This window comes from Neolamprologus multifasciatus, chromosome 16 (genome assembly GCF_963576455.1).
Source record: "Neolamprologus multifasciatus chromosome 16, fNeoMul1.2, whole genome shotgun sequence".
NCBI lineage: Eukaryota > Metazoa > Chordata > Actinopteri > Cichliformes > Cichlidae > Neolamprologus > Neolamprologus multifasciatus.
Genome location: NC_140454.1, coordinates 19,301,984 through 19,325,162, shown reverse-complemented (window position 1 = coordinate 19,325,162; position 23,179 = coordinate 19,301,984). Strand labels below are relative to the sequence as shown.

Here is a 23,179-nt window from a genome sequence, read left to right as displayed (position 1 = left end):
AGTGAAGACAATGAGGACGTGTCTTATACATAATAGTAGTTAATTCCGCTGCACAAAGACATCTGATAGTATTAGAAAATTACTCAAATTCTCAGCTGATCTATGAAAACTTCCCTAATATGTTTTCATTTGCAGTCTGTAGTTTTGTTTTTTTAATACAGGATTAATCTCACTTTGTAAATGATGCTATTTAAAGTAAAACAAACAATAAAGCATATATGTATGTGTGTGTGTGTACAGAGAGATATTAAGATTAGGGATGCACTGATATCGATACTGGTATCGGGGCCGATACTGTAAAATGTGTGCGTACTCATACTCGTAAAAGTTAACCGATACCATGAACCGATACTAACTTATTCCATTAATCAGAGGGTGGCATGTCATTTCTGTTGTAGTTTTTTAGATTGGCCACTAGGGGGACATCCCACGCTAAACAGACACACGGTTAGGCGAGTGAGACTGGCGGCTCCAGATAAAAAAGAGAAACTGGAGGCTGCTGTAGCTAGGCTAAGCAAAATGTCAGCAGTGTGGACCGGAACAGCCAACTTTAACTCAGGTTTTGGAAAAGCGATGAAAAATGTCAAGAGAAAATCCACGGGCAGTTAAAATAACAGAGGCTCTGACTCATTTTATCGCTCTGGATGACCAGCCACCGCCGGCCGTGGAAAACATAGGATTGCACCATCTTCTCAGCATACTCGAGCCACGATATGAAATTCCCAACTGCCCACACATCAGGGAGATAATGGTGCCAAAACTTTCTGAAGAGGTAAAGACAAGCAGTGTGTGCGATGTCAGTCCTTGGTTTAACGGCACAGTGGACTGATGATCCACGGGCAGATGAGGAGTTCATCAATGCCAAATACTTTCGTTATTTTGTTTGTTTGTTTACAATGTGGACACTCTGCAATAATTTAAAAGTTTATTTTATTCTCAAACCTAATTTGTATTTATTTGATTCCAAACAGAAGTGTTTATTTATTATTCTGAAAGCTCGAGACAGTGCCAATAGTTCAGTGGTATTTTGTTAAATTACAATGTGGACACTCTGCAATAATTTAACAGAAGTGCTTATTTTTCACTTGAAATTTTTTTGTGGTCATTTTTATTAAGATTTTATTTTTTATCGGCAGGGAATAAAATAAAACCTGTCTTCCAATTCATTGCATTTGTGTGTGTGTGTGTGTGTGTGTGTGTGGTAGAAGTATCGGTTTTTGTACTCTGTATCGGCAAGTACTCAGATCCAAGTATCGGTATCGTATCGGTTTGTAAAAATTGGTATCGTTGCATCCCTAATTAAGATATAAGTAGATGAGTTGTTACTAAGTGTGCAGTATCCTCAGTTTCTTGGTAGCATCCACGCCTCAGGCAACGAGCAAAATACTCAGATCAAGGCTTGGAAAAAGGTCACAATCAGTCACCATGACGTCATGATGACTGTTTCTACCTTTACAGCTCAGGATTCCTCCACAACTCAAAGTTTTAAAAAGAGCAGCATCACAAAGATGTTTGGAAAACTGCTCACTGTCTTGTGTGATGTGCATTGAACCCCATTTGAGATCCTGGCTCTCAGTTTGGGGAACTACCTTTTAAGGCCTTTGTGAAAGCCGCTTTATGAATTATGTTGGTATTATCTGTTAATTAGGTTTTTTTTGTAATTAATATCACAGAGTCCTTTAATTATGTCTGCTCACATAGCTAAAATAAAAAAATATATCAGACATTTTTGTATATCGTATTTATGGTGGACTATTTATTTGTATTGAACAGGTGCTACTTGGTGTGTGAGCGCCTTTATTTTGAAAATGTGTTTTAAAATGTTTCCTGCGTTTCATATATGCTGTATAATTCATATGAACTGAGGAGAATTTTTATTTGTTTAAGCCATTAGTTGGTTTGTGAATGAATTACAGCCATAAGAGGCCAAAGGGTATTTAAAAGACCACCTTCCCTCTCTCTGCCATCTTAATTCTGCCTATTCTTGGCAGGTCTGGAGGGGGGGCCTTCTTACTGTGTAAATAGCTCTGGAAATTGCGTGTGGCCTTTGACTGTCTCTGTAATTGCGAGCCTCTTGCAGTATTTTGCTTGGCAGTCTGAGAGGTTAACCCCTGAGGGCTAGAGGCCTGAAGCTCTCCGTCTGACTGGCAGAGGGCTCCTCAAAGCCCCACTTGTTCACCTCCCTGCCTGGGCAGCTCTAAGCCACCGCTGATCCTCTTCTGGGCGAGAGGGAGAGAGTGGGAGGCAGTGCCTCATTCAGCTGTGGCTGAAGCTCTGAAGGTTGAAGCCTGGAGTGTTAACAGAAACCTCAGTCCGCCTGGGTGCACCTGGGACGGCAGTAGCTCTCATAGCTTTGTCACCTCTGCTAGAGAGCGTGGCTAAGTTTGGGCTTTTAGCCATAATCAGATTATATGGATGCTGGTGTACTAAGTGCTTGATCAGTTTCCCCTAAAAACCTTTTCCCCATATTCCCATGAAATTGTAAATATGGACCGTAGCTCCAGTTAATTGTGTGCAGATGGATGCACCTGGTTTCATTATATTGAACGGGCGCTAGATGCAGTTGTGCGCTTAAATTTCAATTTATCAATTTATACACGGAATCGCTGTTGATTTACAAAATGCATTTGGCGTCACTGAGAGAGTCGGATTAGGAAAGTAAATGTCGAGCATTTGGAAATGGCCAAAAATAACGTTGTGTTAAATTGATTTGATCTTAATTCTGCACATTAATCCTCTGTTTGGAACGTCTTCATCTCCGAAGAATTCCGGGTTCACGTCGGGGATTTGTGTTAAAGGTGCAGCCTAACCTGTCTGCCATGATGGATGATGTTGCCGGATGAAATGGTCTGTAAAGATGCCGCCTCTTCTGGAGTCCCAGCATAAACTGTGGAGGAGAAAAAAAAAAAAAAAAAAGACAACATGTGCAGTTTTGCCTCCTCGGATTCCCACATTGTTCTTGCCAGCTCTGCTCCCCCTGGGCCTCGAGAACGACTCGCTACACCCCAGACAAAAGTACACAGGCAGAAAAGAAATATCAAGGCACAAAGGCTCTTTATGTAATGCTGTCAGGCTGCATTGATTTTTTTTTTCTTCCTGTATATTTGACAGACAACATAAAATCGTTGCTTCATGTCATGTCAAGCTGGGCTTCAGAGATTGCATTGGCTCTACCAATACCATTCAGTCCTTTGGAAGAGATAGTTCTCGGTCTATACTTTGTGGAGAGGCTGTGAGTAATTCATTTGTGCAAACTCTGAATGTGTTTGTTGCCTTTACAAAGTGAGACACATATACAAACCGCTCCACAGAAAGCAAACCTCAAATCTGAGAGTTTGTTCACTGGACCACAAAGCAGTGGGTTGTGCAGCATCTGAGGCCTGGGTCTGTTTTATCAGTCTGACTCTGGATGGATGAATTCAAGGACTGAAGCAGGAATGGGGTGCTGGTTTGTCTCTGGGTTCTTGTGGAAGATCAGCAGCTGTGTAATCAGACCTGGCTCTGACCCTACCTGTCCGGACGTTCCTCCAAACCCTCCATCATGTCCCGGTGTCACGCACATGCTGATGAATCACTGGTCGCGTGCAACCTCTGAGCTGGCTTGACCTGCAGTCCTGATTTAGTGAGGATAAGACATAACTGCCAGCACTGTCGGGACTTCCAGGGAATACAGTACATTATTCTTCCTCCTTAACATTCATCAGGGGTTTATTTAAACTCTGCCTGATTTATAGCGGATCTGTGGCCACTCAAGCTGTCCAATAAAGAGACAGATAATAAGGCCATCATAAAACCCCAGCTTTCAGTGCAGATCTGAGGTATTTTTAGTTTACATGAGAATGCCACATTTTTTTTATATTTAACAAGGGAATGCTGTACACAAAAGTGCATGTTATGCATTATACTTTTCGGCAGGATATTAAAATTAGCTCCAACGTAAACATGTCGGTGAACCAGTAATGCGGTTATTCGTGTATTCTTTAAGGAAAAAGCATAACTGGGTTCTGTTGAAGCACTAACATGTAGAAAATGGGTTTTCAGACTGTCTGAAAAGCTGTGCACAGTTTTATGCTTTTATTTTGTGTTATTTTTTAGCCCAGTTATGTCCCTGCCATAGTGCATTTATAATATCTGTTGAGATAAAATGTAGCTTTTTATTTTCTGTAGATTTACTGCTCTTCATAGCAGCACAATCGAATATTTTATTAGATATTCTATTTATTAAATCTCCAATCAAATACCAAGCTGCATCAGTTTCACTTAAATTACAAATCCAGATGACAGTTTTATCTAATTAGTTAACATCTGCATGAGCTTACCCGTTTACCCAGTGTCTACTTTTTTGGTCAGTGCAAATTGAATATGTTTTTTGTGCATTTGTGCACTCTGCACTGCTGCAGCATTGCATATATAAATATGCTATACATGTTGTTGTTTTCTGTGCGTCTATTCTGTTGTCTGTTAAGAGCCTAATTTCTTGTATGTGTACACATACTTGGCCAATAAAGATGATTTTGATTATGCATTACATATGTTTTTTCTTTTGATGCACTTTGATACACTGCTTACTTTTTACAGTAGTAACATATGATTTTAGAGCTTTTTTTCCCTTTAACAATAACAATATTATTGTAATCGCTTTAGAAACTATAAAATATACTGATATTTCGGTAAGTAAAATTCATCTTTAACTTTCTTTGTTATGAGTTTTGTCTCATTTCTGGTGAATAAACACTGAGTCTGTAACACTGACTGCAAAAGCATACAAATAAGATATTATCGTATGTAATTATCATTATGATACCAATAAAAAAATCACTGTTATCTTTTAGTACTGCTATATTGCAACACCAATATATTAATTTCTAATACTACTACATTGTAACACAATGACTTTTACTCAGGTGAGGATCCAAGTACATGTTCCACCTCTGCCCTCTGATAAAGAGCCCCAGTGAGTGCTCACATGGTTTATCTGATGACTGAATGTGACACAGTGGATGGAGCAGCCAGTGTGGAACATGTGGATGCTCTGCGGTCCCTGTTGAGAACACTAAGCTCTGTATTTGCCCTGCTCTTGCTGAGTATAACAGCCTCTCCAGCCCAGGTTAGGAGAGGGGCTCCCTGCAGCTGCTGTCTCTGAGGCTGATTAGCGTAGTGATGAGCGAATGGGGGCCGGGGGAGAGGCACGCACACACACTATGAAAGGGTTAAGCAGCCGGTTAGGGAGGAGACCTGCTCTGTGTCCAGGATGTTGAGTGCTGCAGCACGATGGTGTGCTGTTACACTGCATGAGGCCTCGGCTCCACTTGGGGTTCTGATTGGGTCTGTAAGATCACAACAACTACAACCTCCCCCCCAACCTCGCCACCCCCTCCTCCCTCAGGGTTTTTCTCTCTCCACATCCTCCCTGTTGATTATCACCACTGCCAGAGCTGACTCTTGCACTCCAGCTGCTGTCCACACTCTGGCTCTGGGGCTAATTTATCCAGGCTGCAAGGAGGGAGAAAGCTTTCTCACACAGCACTGAGGAGCCAAGCTGCCGCACACCAAAACCATAGCTCGTTGCCCTCTGTGCAAACCACCATCAACAACTGCTGCTTGCTTTTCTGTCAAGCTTTCCCTGGTGGTGCATTTAAACAATATCCAGAGCTACAGATGTTCAGAACAAGTCCTCTTTGCTTGGAAATAGTTCATCAGTGCAAAACAGACAGCGGAGGTTTCCCTGCAAACCACCATGTGTTGCTCTCTGCAGGTGTTTCCTCTGAGCAAAGCCAGGGCGGAGTGCTGCCTTCTCTGTCCAAAAGGTTGACTTTCAGCAGTCATCTTCAATATGAAACTCAACCCTTAAGCTCTTAATATAAAACACACATACAACGTCTCGCTAGCTACTGTGAAGCTTTGTGTGCTTCCTTCACAATGCAACCACGAATAACAGACGTCAATGATGGGGTGGGGAGGATTGTTGATTTCTTTTTCCAAGAAAGCAGACGGAGGGATGAAAGAGATCTGGAGTTTCTACCTGAATTGCTATTTCTACATTAGGGTTTTTCAAGTTATTGTTATTTGATAAAAGCGTAGGCTGAATAATTCACACAAACATTGTCATAAAACGGAGCTACGAAAGCATCTATTTGACTTTGTGAGGCTGTGGGGGAGAAAAACATAGTAATTGACCAGTCAGACAAGTGACTTTGGGAGCAGGACAAAAAAGGTGGGACTAAAAGAAGAAAGGACTAAAACGTTGTCTTCAGGCTTGTGGGGAAATTTGAATTTGAAATGTTCCTTGCAGAAAATGCTTGTGCAATCGTGCAAATCTGTAATTAATTTCTAAATAACTTATCATGGGAGATTATACAGTTTTGCATGTGTGTTTAATTCTTTGTGACAGTTAATAATTTAAACAACATACACTCCATAAACATTAGGGCTATTCTCTGCCCTGGCATATATCCATAAACCACTTGGAAACTTGCCAGCGGCTCTCGGGTGTAGCCTCGTCTTACTTGCGAGTCCTTGCCAAAGCGGCATTATATGAGTGCTGATGGGGAGAGTCCTCTGTCAGCCCGCGGGGCTCCGGTGTCTCTCTGCTGTCAAGGGTCGTGCAGACAGAGTAACCTGTGGCTTCACAATCCCAGCCGCTGCCCCCCTCAGCTCACCATCTCGTGTTGAGAGCATTGTGACTGAACAACACCCGCTCTCATCTTCATGTACTTTCCTTTTTTTGGGGTCTCATTCTCTCTTATTAACACAGATTTTGTAACATGTTTGTGTATGGCAGGCCGCATAAAAAAATGAAAAGAAAGAGGATGTGAATCAGAGGTACACGTCTCTTGCTGCTGTGTGGTGCCGCTGCACCCTGAGAAGTTTATCGACACACTTTTTCATGGTGTAAACTTTATAAACATTAGGGCATGTGGTAAATCTGTGGTGGGAGGGAATTTTAATTTTGGGATTATACCTTTAATCCTGCCTAACACATTAAAACAAGTCGTGAGATAAATATACACATAGCATGAACCCCTGCAATGTAACTCAATGACATCATTTCAGACATGATGGGGTTTTAATATCAGATATGATTTGTTCAGAATACATAGCTTGGAAGCAGATACATATTTTCTAAACACACACACACACACACACATTAAATCCATTGTAGGAGAAAGAAGATTTATCATGCTTTCCTCCCCCTTCCGTATAGAACTGTTCTTTCCATCATCTTTACTGTGAACAATGTGGTCACACTACACCTGACAGGTATTAAATCTCTTGTAGTCATTTTACCCTGGAATCCCCCTCTCTTTCAATTATCAATTGCAATTTAGAAATCAAACACAGCGGCACTGTTCACCCGCGGAGGAGTCATGAGAAGATCGCGTTTTCTGTTTTTCAGAGAAGCTGAACAGCAAACACTTCCATGGAAAGATGATGTATTCTTTGCAAAAAGGTGATTATTATTCTACCACGTGTGATGCAAACAATCCAGACTACATGGGTTTGTGCTGAAAGAGAGTGTCCTATTGGAAGTATTGCATGTACGTAGCTTGAGTTGGTACTGTACAAGCTCCTAGCAGGAACATTTTGTGGCTACTGCCCGAATATGAATTCAGCGTTTTGTCAATCTAACCGCAAAGATAGCATCTTAGGCCTCAGAAGGCAATTAAAAAGAAATTAACTCAAATTGTGTCTAATTTTGTGTTGTCTGCTATTTTCGTGTTTATTTTGAATAAGCTTTCTTGGAAACTCCCACTTTTTAATTGCACCAAATGCTTATTTTAGGGGTTTTTCCCTTCTTTTTTTCCTTGCCTTTCCACTGGTCAGCAGAAAGCTAAGATGCTATCAACAACCATGTCAGCATGGCCGTATACACTGATCTGGCGCATGTATAAATAATTCACATAGGTCAAGCTTTGATCCTCTGATACAGCCTCTCGGATTGCCAGTGGTGGCAGGAAAACCAGAAGATTGAAAACGAGGAATGCATCAAGGGGTGTGCTGTTTACTTGTAGCACGGGCAGCTGGTTAGCCACCCCTCTGCCGGTTTACACCCCCCTCCTTCGCTTTTCAATTCCAGCCAGACCCCAGGCTCGGCTACTAACTGGGGGCTGGAATATTGTGCACTGGGGATCAATGCAGCCCTGAGTGAAATGTCAACTGTGGCCCTGCGATGTGTCAGGCTGTGAGGGAGTTGTAATGGCTATTGATCCACTGTGCGCTTAATGCAGAGCTGCCCCGCCACGATGCGAGCCAGCTGCAGCAGAAAGATATGTATGAGATGAGCTAAAAGTGAGAAAATAGAAAAGAAAGAGCCCACAGTTTTGTCCCCCTCCTTCCATCCCTCCCTCTCTGGCTGCAGATTGATCTTCCTCTTCCTGCTGATTCTAACTGGGGTCTGTCATTATCTTACTCTGTCATTAGGGGCTCCATTGACAGCCTTGGCTTGTCTGTGTCACTCTATTGAGACAGCAACACTTTTCCCATGCAGTGTTCCCTACATTTATTAAAGTCTCTGACAGCCTTGTCTTAGCTTTCTCCATAGATGGCTGAGCTTCAGGCTGCACCACAGCCTGAAGCTCAGCCTGTAATTGGAAGACGAGGCTCTCTGTCCCTGGTTAGTAATATCTGTGAGGTACAGCTGTAGGTCAGACTGGTTTATATCAGACTGCTGGTTATGAAGTACAAAATCAGACCACCTGTGTCCGAGGGTCAGTGGGAGCAGTAGTATAGACCCTACATTTATGCCTTTATCTATGAATCACATGAGGATGATTGGAGTTTTCTTGCTGCCGCTGCTGGGAGAATATTTTTTTTTCTCCAAAAATGTAAGGGTAAGAGCCGGTGGGGAAAATTAAGAGATGAGATGGATCACATATTGGCGAGGGTTATGCGTTTCCCATTTTGCAAAAGTTTAAACTTTCTCTTCAAACTTTTGTTGGTTTATTCCCACCTGAGTAAAATCATCCGAAAGCTAAACTAGGATACCAGTATAGGAGGAAACATATATGTTACCCAACTTTGCTCTAAAATTTAACAGAAGAAGTTTTGAAAGGGTATTAAATGTGTAATATTTTGGGGGGTTGCATTTTAGCCTTAATTAAACAGGACGGTGCAGAAAATGATAAGAAAGTCTGTCTGTGAGTCTGGGTGGTGCGCCTTAATGTGTAATATAAATTTAACATTGTAGTTCTTGTTCCACAGATTTTTGTTTGCACAATTTTGTTATTCCAGTTCCTCTTGTGTTGGATTTCTGATTATTAATGTGAAATTAGGACACACTGTCTCATACTCAGTGTGCACTTTGGTTATTACAGCCAAGGTGAGTTGTGCTGGTGTCATATTCTCCAGCTATAATTGGCTGCAGACCCCAATAATTTTCACACAGTCCCTCAATCACATTTTTGCATGTATTTTGTGTTTAACTGCACGGTTTTATCAGCTGAAGTGGAGCTAGTTTTCCATTCATACATATATGTATACCAAATAAGTACAGCAGCTTCACAGGGCTTTAAGCAAAAGAGCAACTACAGCACGTTGAACAAAAGTCCTATAGCTGGACTTTTGAGGTTGTAGCCAGAGCCACATTAGTGCACTGCTGTTACAGCAGATTATTTATGTTTTATTCAGACTCCATAAAAGAGAGTTTCAGCAGCCTTTTATATCTCAGAATAACAGAAGGTTATTTTGGCTGCTAGTTTTTTGCTGTTAGTAAATGAGTATGAAGTTTAACCGTATTCATGGCTCGCTAAACTTGAAGAACCAAAAACCTTTACAATAGCAACTAAATCAGCTGAGATGTGGACAATATAGTAACCAGTGTCGTAGCCTGACAGATGAAATTAAACCTCAGCCTTTCTTTTAATTGGCCTAATAATTTTCAGACGCTCCCTCGCTGCGGTCAGGATGCATAAACTTGTTTGCAAAACAACAAATTTGTGCTCAAATGTCTCAACTGTTGCTGCTGCTGCTGCTGCAAAGAACAGCAAGTAAAATGATTTGAGAAGCCAATTTGGTTCAGTGCCAAGGAGTCCAAACTGTTTAAATACCTCACCAGCTTTCCATGTGAAACAAAGTGAAAACAGCAAATGAAAGAGCCCGAGAGATGCAACCCAAACAGGCTCTTACGGTCCTTACATAACCTAAATATCTGATCACATGATTATTGTTTTGTTGTATTCTCTGCTCCCAGACTATTACCGTAGAGATTTGACAACTTGAAAACATTTCTGGAGGCTGTCAGGAAGTTCACAGTGGGGTGCAGCGAACTGAGATTGGTGGTTTATGGAGAGAGTGCGCGCGTGTATTTGTGTGTTACACAAAAACGAAGCTGAGTATAGGCTTGTGCCGGGACCTTGCTGCTTTTCTGTGTTACTGGAGGCACAATCAAGTAAGACCGGGGGGTCTCTGGCTGTCTTGGCCCCGTAACACACAACACTGCTCAATGGGACGGAAGTTATTGGGGGGTTGGGGTGAAACTGATGACATGGTGTGTGACAGAGACTCATCATTTGAGTGCGATACAAGTGTTTGAGCTGCAAGGCTGTAATGTTGCTCAGCTTGTCTGGAAAGATTTATTCTAGATCGCAGGGCCCGAGGGGTCAGCGGATGCACATGCGGGAGGTTTACCTGGGGGAAAAAAAATTTACTTTTTCTTTTAAGGAGGGGGGAAATGATGGTGTCCATAATGAAACAATTCACAAGAATCAGCTGGCTGGCTGGGAGAGAGTTAAAAACAATTAGTGTGGATATCTGACTACTTCTTCATCTGCTGTTTCCCTCAAACACAACAGCAAGTGTTAATGTAGTGTTTCCTTTAATGGAGATCTACATAGGCGGGCTGCTTCTGAGAACACAATGCATTTAGGTCTCCACAGAAGTTGGATTTACAGCCACGTTTCTGCCTGACAGAAAAAAAAATGCTTTTATATTTTTTTCACCCACCAAGGAAGGAGAAATGTTTAATCCAACACCCACTGTGAAAGGAAAAAGTAATGCATATCTCACTATCTCGTCTGTCTCGCAGCGAGATGAAATTGAAATTTTAATGCATTTCAGAGGTTTTTTTTCCTCCCGAATGGAGACGTTGATAGACACCAGGATGTCATATTTACAGTAGGAACACTCATGGTTTAATGCACTCTACAATACTGCCATCTCCAAGTTCTTCGGAATAAAACATGCTCTCGAACATAAAGGAAAGGCCAAAGAACAAAATTATTCCTCAAGCTTTCTATCAAGCTTCTGCATTCATGGCAAAGTCTAAAGGGCATGTCAGTCCTCCTGCCTCTGAGAGAGGTAATTATCCTTTTCCTGTCAGAGAACAACAAATGATAGCCAACTATGGGGGTGCATTTTCAGGAGCTGAAATTTGTCAAAAGGAAGGAGAAGGAGGTTTAATTTTCTGGCAGCTGCATATCTACTTTTATCATGTTTTTTTTCCCCCAGTGGTCATTTGTTGCTTTTTTTCTCCCTCTTCACATGAGCTTGCACAGTGTAGAGCTGTTTGTTTATGTCTGCGAGCTTCTGAGGGTGTATTTATGTGCCCTGCATTAACATACCTATTTATAGTCCTACACTTTCTTACAGTCATCTTTTTTTTTTCCTGTTGTGACCATTTCACAGATTATATATTGTCCAAGTAATTTCCCTTTCAGCATCTGTGTTTTTTACCTTTCAGAGAAGGCAGTGAATGGAGGGAAAATTATCACAATTACTCATATAATTGAGCCGTCTTTGTAGCAAGTGCAGCTTCAGTAGCCCCTTTTTTCCATCAGCCAAAATGGTTTCATTATATGGGTTTTTCATATTCCCTGACACAGGGCTCTGCTGAGGGCCTGGCACGTGGATGAGATGCAGGATGAACAGAGCGAATCATTAAGGTCACAGTAGGAATAATTATCCCAGCTATGGAAAGAGCATCTACAGCCTTTTTTCTCCCCCGGCACAAATGCAATGTCCATGGCTTTTAGTCACAAAGAACTTTGTTACAAATGGAGCTTCCACCTTCTACTTATACAAAGAAGAGAGGGGGAGAGCAAGACTTGTATCAACATGACAATTTTCCATCATTAAGACTAATGACAGGCACAGACTGTGGGGATCAAGGGGAGCACAAAAAAGAGAGGCGCATTCAGGTGTTGGCTGAGTGCTGACCTCCTTCCTGTCTTTGTTGGAGACTTAACTCTTAACAAAAACTAAAAAGGGTTTCAGACTAAAGGCGCAGTGGCAGCTGAACGTCAAGCAGCCCAGCTCTCCATGGGCAAATGACTTAATTGGCGAATTTGCATGTTTTCCATTTGTGGGGAAATTAATTCAATAAGGCCTGCATGTAAAGATGTTTAATCAATCGTTGTTTTACTGTAGGTGAAATAATTCTCCGTTATGGATGCATTTTATTGATTTCTACCCCTGTCATCCATCTCTCTCGCATCACTGCACAGACTAAGACTTTAATTTTTCACTCGTTTTTTTCTCCTTCTAATTTGTTAACATGAAAGTGGAGCTTAACAAGTGGGACTCTGCAATATGTCCACAAGTATGAAGCATCCGCCTGACACTAGTTTCTTTTACAGTTTAGCTGAATTAAGTAAAAGCCATATTTTTCCAAGTCCTCTCTCCCCAGCCTTCCCTCAGGTAATTGGTCATTTTGCAGCCAATTTTGGTCAGGTTGGATGCTTGCTGCCATGGCCTGACCCCTGCTGCTGCTGTAATGGGGACAGCATTTCTACTAGTTCACTAGGAGCCTTTGCACACCGTGACCCCCAGCTTTCTTAAGAAAGAGCTGCTCCGAGCACTGAGATGGAAAGAAAAAAAGGAGTTTGAAATGTGACTTTTCAGCTCCGCAATGAGCCACCTTAAGTCAGTCAGCCAGCATATTAGAGGTATATTAGGGAGGCCCCGCTGGAAATGAAAGACTTGGACATCATGTTTTTCCACAGGTGTGAAAATCAAGAAAGGATATTTTAAAAACAAGTAAATATATATATATATATTCAATTTGATTTATTGACTTCAGGCTTCAGCACTTATAAGAGTGTCAGTCACTTCCGGAGCAACAAGTCCAGATTGCCCAGTTCCTCCCAAAGTGATGAGAAGCAGGAGCTCATGAGGTCACCAAAGCCTGAAAACAAACAAAAATAATGATTGTTATCCCGAACAATTTCTTAGTTTCATTTTTTTTTAAATTGTTTAATTGTTTAAACAAGGAGAGAAAAAAAACTTTTTAGTTTTATATTAAAATATGACAAAGTACAAAGTTAACTTTGTCATGCTTATAAACTGTCAATTAAAATCAAATGAGCAACACAAGCATGTTTTAATTAGGATGTGAAATTGAATGAAAAAAGTCACATTTATGCAGGAAGAAAATGAAAATAAAAACTCTAAGTATATTTTACAATTTTTCATTTCACACAACATAAATGAGGAGCTGATAAAATATACTGTCAACTCCGATTATCACACAGAAATGCACCATTAGCTATTAAAACATATTCTGAGGGGGAAAAAAACTGACACGAAGCAAATTTGAGTTCAGCTGTCCAAAATAAATTCTGCGTCCTTCTCTGTTTTATATAAACAGTCAAATAAAACCCAACATGATTTCATCTTCTCCCTCTTGACCCCTGTGATAATGCAATAAATTAACCAATGTGACAATCTTGCCTCTCAGATACTATGATTCATTTTTTTTGTTGTTGTTTACACGTAACTCGGTAAACAAAATCCATTCGAATTTTGATGCCGCATTGAACATGAAAATAGACATTGAATCGAGTTAATTGTAGTGCATCTAGTTTTCGTTCATTGAGGCTGCAAATTACAGGATGGCAGCGCGAAGCAACGCCAGAGAAGAAGCAAGAGAAAAGGCAATTTCTCTTGTCCGATCCGCTGCCTTTAAAAACGTGAAATGCAACCTTCGTATAGTTTGACATTTCTGCTGCAGATCACTCACCGAATTGCATTTGGATTTGATGATGTGCTGAGGCCTGCTGTATTCATCTTTATTATTATTAATAATAATAATATTTTAGATCAGTTATATTGTTAGTGCTGTTTGAGATATCTGTGCCCTATAATAATTAACTAAATAACAATAATAGCAATAAAAAAATATGGATTTGCAGACTTCAGAAAGAATTCAATATTCTCAGAAATTCTAAAATCAGAAGGAGGGGGAAATATACATATCCTAATAGGCATATTTGATCTTTTGCAGTTTAAGGAAGAGGAATTGCGATTTTATTAAAAAAAAAAAAAAAAGGATTTAAATTTCCCTGCACCTCCAGTGTTGGTAATTAATCATCACTCCCATGCAGAGCCTGCAGGGTGCACAGGGAGCTGAGCCTCCACACAGCATGGATGCACAGTTTGCCAGCGCACCGCGGTCGGGGTAATATTTGGCGGCTGTTAAAATGTGGGTTGGTATGGCAGTTGAGGAGGGCTTTCTATCACCGGACTGAAATGAAGTCTGTGACATCTTGGCCCGTTTACCCCACCACCACCATCACCACCACAAGCAGCAGCAGCCCCCCTCTCTCTTTCTGTCTCTCCACCTCTGCACTAACCCTCAGGTGAAGAGCAGCAGGTGTTAAAACACCCTCAGCCACAGAGCTACTCACTCCTAATGAGTCCTGCCTCCGCGCTCCATCCATGCATGGAGGACTTTATTTTTAGTGTGGCTAGTTAGAGCCGTGCTGCCCCGCTGCAGGAAGGACCGCTGTGGCCTGCGCTGCCCTCCTGCCGGCGTGCGCAGGAGTCAAATTATTAATGAAAGCGATAATATTATCACCGCGCCTGCCTCGTCCGAGCCACACCAAGGATGGCTTGAAAAAGAGAGAAACAAATTCCCCCTTAAATAGGAAATAAATAGTTGTCAAATTAAGTTTGTAAATGTTTGATTCTGCAAGAAGGATCAATGGGATGAATATAATTTATGCAGGATGTTTGTCTCCTCGTCTCCAAATGACATAAAAATCTCTCATTATTATTGCTATTATTAGTAGGACTCCTCGGGTGTTATTTTACATTTTTTCTGCAAATTCTGCCTCTATTCTGTTAATGGTTTTGCTTCACAGCTGTCTGTAGATACTATAATCGTGGGAAAATAATGACAGTTATCAGTCGCACCCACCAAGTACCCATAAAAATCTGTCCTCTGTTCTGGAAGATGATAATTATTGGTTGTACTACCATTATCATTGTCGTTGTTGATAGAGGAAATCTTGAAGCATTTTTCGAAAGTAATTCCAGAGAAATCACTTCAAATTGGCCTATTTTAGGGGGGACAAGGGACCAGCTTTCGTTATAGCCTAATATTTCACAGAAATCTTTAAATTCAGGCATCCGCAGCCGCCTGGCACATTGTGGCACACGCGCCGTGATGTCAGCGCCTGCATTTTGATAACACATTTTGCAACTTGCTAGTTCTGCTATGAGTTCAATTATGTAATTATACTGATAATCACAGTGACGGAATTTAACTGCCTTTAATTTGTTATTCAGGTGGAGATGGAGGGACTACGGATGGAGCAGCCAGGCTGTGATTCTGCTCTGCGCAGACACCAGAAGAGAAGCAGCCTGCAAATGAAGCCTAATAAAATGAAGAGCTGCTGCTGCTGCTGCTGGATACTTTCTTCTTCTTTCAAGTGCATCCCGCGGAGGCTCCCTGACCCCGGATGATGCGGATTTATTTGCTTTTTTTCACGACTTAAAAAAAATTGAGTAAGTGAACAGATATGTATGTGTATCTATATTTTAAATTGCAGCTCCTGTACCAATTTGAATTTTGTTCTAAATCTGCCGCTGAGGGAAATTGCCTCCAGTCTTTTCAGTAGTAAGTTCAATTAAATCAAACGACAATTATTCTTGTTAGGCTGTGGGAGGCTGGCCGCACCCCATCCTCACTTAGATTCATAATAATCAAAGGTGGCGGTGTTTAACTAAACTGTGATCAGTAAATTGACTGCGGCAAAAAGGGTGCGTAAAGATGTTTGGAAAGCATTTAAATACGACTAGAAAACGTGTCCATCCGGCCTATAAAACAGGCAAAAAAAACCCAAAAAAAAAACAGATGCGCAAAAATAAAACCGCAAGTTTGCCTAAATTTGCAAGACTAAATTTGGAAACTGTAGTTTAAATTACAAGCAGTATCCCGGGGTTTAATTTAAAGGGATTGCTCTGCTACATTTGCCGTAATATGCTGTGATGCTGTGTTGTTGTTGTTTTTTTAGTTGGTATTATTTTTGTCATCATCAGGCCTCAGACAGAGAAGCTTCTCATTTCACATCATTGCAGACTTTGCTGTTTCAGTCCCTCTGCTGCCAGGTGAGACCTCAAGTTGCACTAAGTGTTAAATACATGACTAATTACAGGCCTACTTATGAAAATTAAACGTTAGTGTTATGCTAATACGCGTTCACTCCTGATGGAGCATTGGGAGCTGTGATCATCATCTTAAGAAAAAAAGGCTTTAATGCAGAAAGAGCAGCCGAATATTTAAGTTTACTGCCCTTTTTTTGTTGTTTTTTTTTGCAGTGGCAGTATCACTAATACAAATAATAATCATGTTATTATGGTGAATCTTGACATGTCAGGAGGAAATCTGAGGTTTTGCGGTTTTCCTTGACTTTATCAGGTTCTTCGGACCTAGCCCCAGCGTCACCAATCGGCTTCCCTCTTGGAGAGAGTGGACCAATCAGCGACAGTCTTGATGAATATTCATGAGTCCGAGATTCAAACCTTTGAGCGAGTTTGTCTTGGTCCACAGCATCATTCCTAGGACTTTTCACGGGCACAAACTACATTTTCTTATGAATGGAAAGAGAAAAAATCTGTTCGGCTTAAATTGGGATCCGTCCTTCACTGAGATCATAGAAGGAAAACAACAAAAGCGAGACAAGGGGAACCGCCAGAAGAGATGACAATGACTACGATTCCAGAAAGTCTTAATAGCCCTGCCTCAGGAAAAACCGTTTTCATGGAGTTTGGACCCCCGAGTCAACAAATGTCGCCTTCCTCCATGTCTCACGGACACTATCCCATGCACTGTTTACATTCTGCAGGTCACACACAGCACGACAGCTACAGTCCAGCCTCGTCGTTCCCCAGATCCTTGGGTTATCCATACGTAAACTCCGTCGGCAGCCATTCCACCAGTCCATATCTCAGCACAGTACAGACTTACCAAAACAGCTCGGGACTCACGCAGACACGATTAGAGGAGGCAGGTAAGTGTGCCACAGAGTGCTCTGGATCCTAAATATCAACTTTCTGTGCTGGTACGGCTTTCCACTAGACGGTGTAGGCAAAAAAGACGACCCAGATGTGGAATTAGGCTTGGTAATTATTTATTGCGTAAGGCTATAAACAATGTATGCAATTAAGGGTAATTATACCTAAAGTACAGCCTGTAAAACTTGCGCTGCAGTATTCATTGCTGTGCAGCACTCTTTGCTACAACTGTCTCCTCATTTTTCTCCCCTTCTGCTTCTTCGTCTTCTTCTTTGCTTTCTTCTGTCTCTGCCAGCGCCAGAAACAGAGAAAAACACAGTGGTGGAAGGCGGAGAGGTGCGCTTCAACGGCAAAGGGAAAAAGATTAGAAAACCAAGGACTATATATTCGAGTTTACAACTTCAAGCCCTGAACAGGAGATTTCAACAGACTCAGTATTTGGCGCTACCGGAGAGAGCTGAGCTCGCAGCGTCGCTGGGTCTCACCCAGACACAGGCGAGTGTGATCCGCACACACATAGCTTCACTGTGCAGCTGCGCCAACGACGCATTTCTGCACATTTTTAAATGTTTTTATCTCTCACAGCATACATTATTATTATTATTATTATTATTGTTATCATTATTATTATTATTATAGACTACAATTTATTTAGTGTTGTTGATTAATAAAGATAATTTATATTTTTTATTATCATGTTTTGCTTTTCACTTTTTCACGTGCGTAAAACCGCGTAAAATGGTTATATATATATTTACATATATTTTAATGTCTCTTTTGAAAAAAAAAAATCTGCAGGTAAAAATTTGGTTTCAGAATAAAAGATCCAAATTCAAGAAGCTGATGAAGCAAGGCGGTGGTACGATCGACAGCAACGCTTTGGCCACCGGCCGTGGACTTTCCAGTGGTTCTCCCTCGGTGGCACCTGTCTGGAGCTCGCCGACCACCGTGAAGACTTCAATGGGCACGACCGGATCTTACATTCCCAGCTACACCTCATGGTATCCAACCACACACCAAGAGTCTATGCAACAGTCACAGCTCATGTGAGCAGAGAGCTCAGCATCAGGATGGTGAAAGGCCCAGCAGCCGCTGAGCGCGGCTCAGCATTGATAATGCACAACAAACAACAAGAATCCCGGAGTTTGCTGCCGCTGACACAGAGGCCTCCTCATACCGAAGACGGCGAGCAGAGATACAGAAGAAGAGAAGAGGTCAGACAGAGTGAAAAGGCTCACAACGCGCCAGAGGGCAACCAGTCCGTGACCGTCCCTGACAGCGGAAATCGCAGACAAAAGGATCATTTGTTTTTTTTGTTTTTTTTGGCTGCTTTTGTTTTGTTTTTGTTTTTTCCAAATGTCGGTTTCTGTTTGTTTTCAAACTCATATTTGTGCGAACACTTCTGTTGTTGAGCTGTAGGCTACATGTTTATTAGAAAACACGTGTTTGTTTACGCCAGATTGTCGGGGCGCAAGGTGATGACGGCCTTAAAAGTCAATTTGCATTCATCGACAGTTAAAAAGGCCACTTAGGCCATAGCAGAGTTTCTCTAACCAAATAATTAACGATAAATTCCAGCGGTAGCCATCAAGCCGCTCCACTCACAGCGCATTCAACCGCAGAGCACAGGCTGCTGTGCGCAGAGCCTCGAGATGCTACTATGTTGTTTCTACGTGTTTGTTATTTAAGTTAAATTATTCGGGCTAGTTTTTTCTGTTTGAGGTCAGTCTGTGTTCAGTTTGTAAGCGTGTTTGAAATGACAACACTGTGTTGTTAATGCTGCACTAACGCAAGCAAAGCTTTTCTATGCCGTGCCCCGATGTTATGTGAAAAATGTAAAAGGCCTGACGATTTGCTGCTTTAGAAAAAAAAATGTCCTGAGGGTGAGCAGCTCATTTGTCACTGTATTTTGTACATAATTTTCTTTTTTTCTGTTCCTTTTTTTGTGCTGTATACTGGATACGCTGTGAAACAGGGTTTAGGCTTTGTGTAGCTTACTCGTCGAAATGTGTTTAGTCAACATAGGAAATATTTAGTTTTGTATTGATCACCTTAATTTATTTATCTGTTTCTGAAGTTTATGTACATAATGTGCAAAGTTTCAAAAGCAGTAAAATATGATTTAAATTATGTCAAGAACGGTGTCTGATTCACCCCACCTCTTCCTCCACCATACCGCCATCCCCACCACCCCTCCATCCTCCTCTACCCACCCTCGCCCCTGAAAAGAAAGGCTTCAGCGTGGTGCAGGTTTAATGCGAGCTGACACAAAGGAGTATCATGTTGGCTATTGTAGCAGACACCATGTGAGCGCGTTTGAATTAACTGCAAAAGGGTCCTCGTTTAGGTTTATGGTCATGTCTAGCGTTTCGCCTACATGTGTTTGTGCTGCTGCAGATGTTGGCAGACCTCTGGAGTCAAGCTCAGAATTAGAAATCTGGCCTCGCATGTAAAAATGCATCAAGATAGTGTTGTTACGAGGCCTAGTCTCTGCAGTGTAAAGCCTGAATTTATAAATTCATATATCTATATATTTCTCTCTCTCTCTCTCTCTCTCTCTCTCTCTCTCTCTCTCTCTCTCTCTCTCTCTCTATATATATATATATATATGTGTGTGTGTGTGTGTGTGTGTGTGTGTGTGTGTGTGTGTGTGTGTGTGTGATTTAACCACCACTGCTGTGTCATTCAGCAATCGCCTTTCAGCCCTTTCTTAAAGATAACCTCCTTTCTGTTCTACTCTTTAACGATCCTCACTTTTTCACTTTTTCGTCATGAGAGAGATCAATTGGGTGTGTTAAGTGAATAATTGCTCAAGAGGCAGGTGCTTCAACAAGAAAAAAAAAAAGTCTGGCAAAGGGCGGATCAGATGGAGATCAGTGAGAGTGAAAAGTTCAAAGGCCTTCTTGTTTGTTTAACACGGCCGAAGGCTATGGTTAGAAATAGCCATCTACATGGGAAAAATGAAATAAATATTAATAATATTTTAAAAAGAAGAACGAGATGTGTTTTTCGCGCGCATTTCGGTGGTGATATAGGAAACAAATTAATTTATTATAGTTGGATTTTAGCCATATTCATAGAAATTCAAATAACACTTGGATGCATTGGGGAAAAATCAAAGTAAACAATATAACTAAATAATGATTTGAATAATTAATATTAAATTAAAGTAAAAAAAAACAAACATAAATATAAAATAAAATAAATAATTGTAAAAATATATTACAAAAAATAGAGTTCTGTATGTACCTGCAAAGAAAATAAAATCGAAAAACAAAACAAAGAAAGAACAATTTTTTGATGCACGGATGTGCTCACTCTTGCAGCTGTCACAGCTCCATGAATAAATAAATGTTATTATAATAGCAAATTCGGCCTAAAAATATTATTTTTTGGCATCTGCGAAGTCCGTTTAAACCTGACTCAAGCCAACATCCAAAAAAGTAACCACCACAAGATTATTATTATTATTATTATTATTATTATTATTATTATTATTATTATTATTATTATTATTATTATTATTATTATTATTGTAGAACACTTTAAACTAGTAAGCGTGAGTAGTGGCCTTGTTTTTAATGGCATGCTTTGCTTCGATGCCGTCTCCTTTGTTATTCTAATACAAATCTTAAACATGTAGAGCTCTTTGTGTGCAGCCTCACATTTACAACAGGCCTTCGTATATTTCGATACCATTAGGAAAGCAGAGCTGCTGCTGCCGCAGTGAACATAAATCTGCCTACCTAGCCTTAGAAAAGGCGCAGCTGCACATCCAAGAGGGTCAGTGTTATTTCGCTGTATTCTCCCCTTGATTATACGAGCTGAGCCCATCAAACCCAGCATAATTACAGTAATTTCGCCCTTATTTATTCTAATGCAGTTTCCTATCTCTGAGGTAATTATGAGCAATTTTTTCGCACCGAGGATCTTTCTGCGTTGACAAAAGAGATAGCGCTCTGAAAGACATTTTCTGCTGCAATAGGAGGGAAAAAAACGTGAAATAGGTGAGGTGCCATTTCGTCACCGTTCCCTTTAGACTTAGCCTATGTATAAGACTGACAAATTGCTTGCAGGTGTACATCACCGAGTTGTCAATGCGAAGAGGCTTCAAAATGAGCAAAGCACAATGTAAGAGTAACGAGTGCAGCGACTATAAAGAAGAACTTCTCTGTCTCCTCTTCCTTGCATCTTCTCTCCATGTGAGCGGCTTTCTAAGCCATGGGAGATTTCAGCTAAAAGAAGCTCCTCGGTTGCACTTTAACACTGAAGTTGGAGGATAAAATAGTCCACGTGTAATATATTTTTCTTTACCCCTCCTGCTTCTTGAGGATCTAGTCTTTGAAACGGCACCAAATAATCAGCATCATTCACGGATGAGAATACAAATTAATAAAGGCTGCGCGCAATGAAAGAAATGGACAAATCGAGCCTCATTGCGCACTCGGCGAAGCCCCTAAAATGTAAGAAATAAACATGTGGTACACACCTTTGAGCTTGAAATTGAAGAGACAAGTTTGCCCTCTCTGGATTTTCAGATATCAGCATGGAGGCAGATCAGCACCACCAGCAAGAAGCAGCAGCAGTCCTTCAGCACAGACTCAAGACGAGCGCTTAAATCCCACAAAATGTGTCCCATGTGTCGGTCTAAGCTATAGCAGCAGAGTTCAGAATATGACTGAAAATGTCTGCTTTATTTCCCCTCTTTATAGCTGATGGGGGAAAAAATGTAGATTATTAGCATAAATGTTTACTCCTCATTACGCTGATGACATTGTGCACTCGAGATCTTGGTAATCTTTGGGGGAAATTATGAGTAATTTTTTAAAATTTAAAGCAGCAGTTACCATGCAATTCAGGCTAATTCTGCGTAGGCTCCACACGGATATAATTACCGTCGAGTCAAGATGTTAGGCTAAAAACTATGCATTGATATTCCCATTTATTATGTACATATAACTTTGACAATGTTGATGCTTGAAATAGCGGGAAATTGTCTTGTGTAAAAATTACACCCCATATTAGGACATCTAAAATTGCGAAGAATTATATAGTAATTGCAGGCTTTCAGATTTGAAAGCCAGAATGCTCAAACCAGAGCAAATGTGGATGAAATTACAGATCAGGGTATAAATTAGGATAGGGGGGTATGGCATTTACAAGTTGCCCAGAGAAATGCAAAAAGTATAAACCACAGCAGCTCTAATCCATGAATGAAATCACAGGGAGCAACAGAAAGCACCCAGAACCCCCCCCCCCCTTTATTTTATGACGCAAACAATAAATTAAAGCAAGCAAAATGTGTTATTTAGGAGCATTTCTTAAGTGCACGCTTGTACACTATTTGCAACACTGATTTAAACAGATTATTTAGACGTATATACATAGGGGGGCTGCATGTGTCTGATACTGTCAGCCGTAGGGGGGTGGTGGGGTTGGTTGGTGGGGGGCTTCATCATGCAGATACAGCAACCGCTGACAAGCTGCAGTCTTAATTATGTACAAGGAAGCGATCCCACTTTATGGCCTGTGGTCTTTTGAAGAGAAGCATGTGGGACCATGAACCGTATATCACCATCTTTGTGTGGGAGCCATGTGTAAATAATACGAGCCCCGCTCTACCTGTCTGTTGGAGTCAAAACATCTCTAATAAACATTTTCTAAATTAAATCTATAATAAAACAGGGTTTCCTGCATGGCTCCAATAAATTGTTTTTTTGGACGTATGCCTGTGTTTTCCATGTTGCCCACAGGCCCTACAAGCAGCCAAATAATGTGGGTCAAGCTGCTCGTCTTCGAAGATCAGAGACCTCGCTTGTGAGGCGTGAGAAATGTTTCCATGATGTTGTAGCTGCAGGCTGTCTTGGCTCTCGAGTTCCTGTCTCTTTTTCTCTTGTTAGGTTGAGTTCATAAAACGTCTGGAAAGCGGCTCTGTGACTCCACAGAG

At 41.1% G+C, this 23,179-nt stretch overlaps 1 protein-coding gene and 1 long non-coding RNA gene across 2 annotated transcripts; one reads left to right on the top strand and one right to left on the bottom strand.

Moving 5' to 3' along the window:
- Positions 1–1,091: 1,091 nt before the first annotated feature.
- LOC146500694 (uncharacterized) lies at positions 1,092–22,164 on the bottom strand. The gene is made up of 2 exons (XR_014869721.1): positions 21,722–22,164; positions 1,092–13,120 (listed from the first exon to the last, which is right to left on the bottom strand). It is a non-coding gene; the product is annotated as an uncharacterized LOC146500694 (long non-coding RNA).
- Positions 15,168–20,370, top strand: dlx1a (distal-less homeobox 1a). The gene is made up of 5 exons (XM_085134729.1): positions 15,168–15,723; positions 16,258–16,326; positions 16,637–17,228; positions 17,528–17,727; positions 18,031–20,370. The coding sequence occupies exons 3-5, from the start codon at positions 16,919–16,921 to the stop codon at positions 18,280–18,282; spliced, it is 762 nt and encodes a 253-aa protein (XP_084990855.1). The 5' UTR covers positions 15,168–15,723; positions 16,258–16,326; positions 16,637–16,918; the 3' UTR covers positions 18,283–20,370.
- Positions 22,165–23,179: the final 1,015 nt, after the last annotated feature.

Coding starts and splice junctions, on each gene's coding strand:
- dlx1a (XM_085134729.1), top strand. CDS start 16,919: ATGACAATGACTACGATTCCAGAAAGTCTTAATAGCCCTGCCTCAGGA. Junction 17,229..17,527: donor GACACGATTAGAGGAGGCAG/GTAAGTGTGCCA, acceptor TGTCTCTGCCAG/CGCCAGAAACAGAGAAAAAC. Junction 17,728..18,030: donor TGGGTCTCACCCAGACACAG/GCGAGTGTGATC, acceptor AAAAATCTGCAG/GTAAAAATTTGGTTTCAGAA.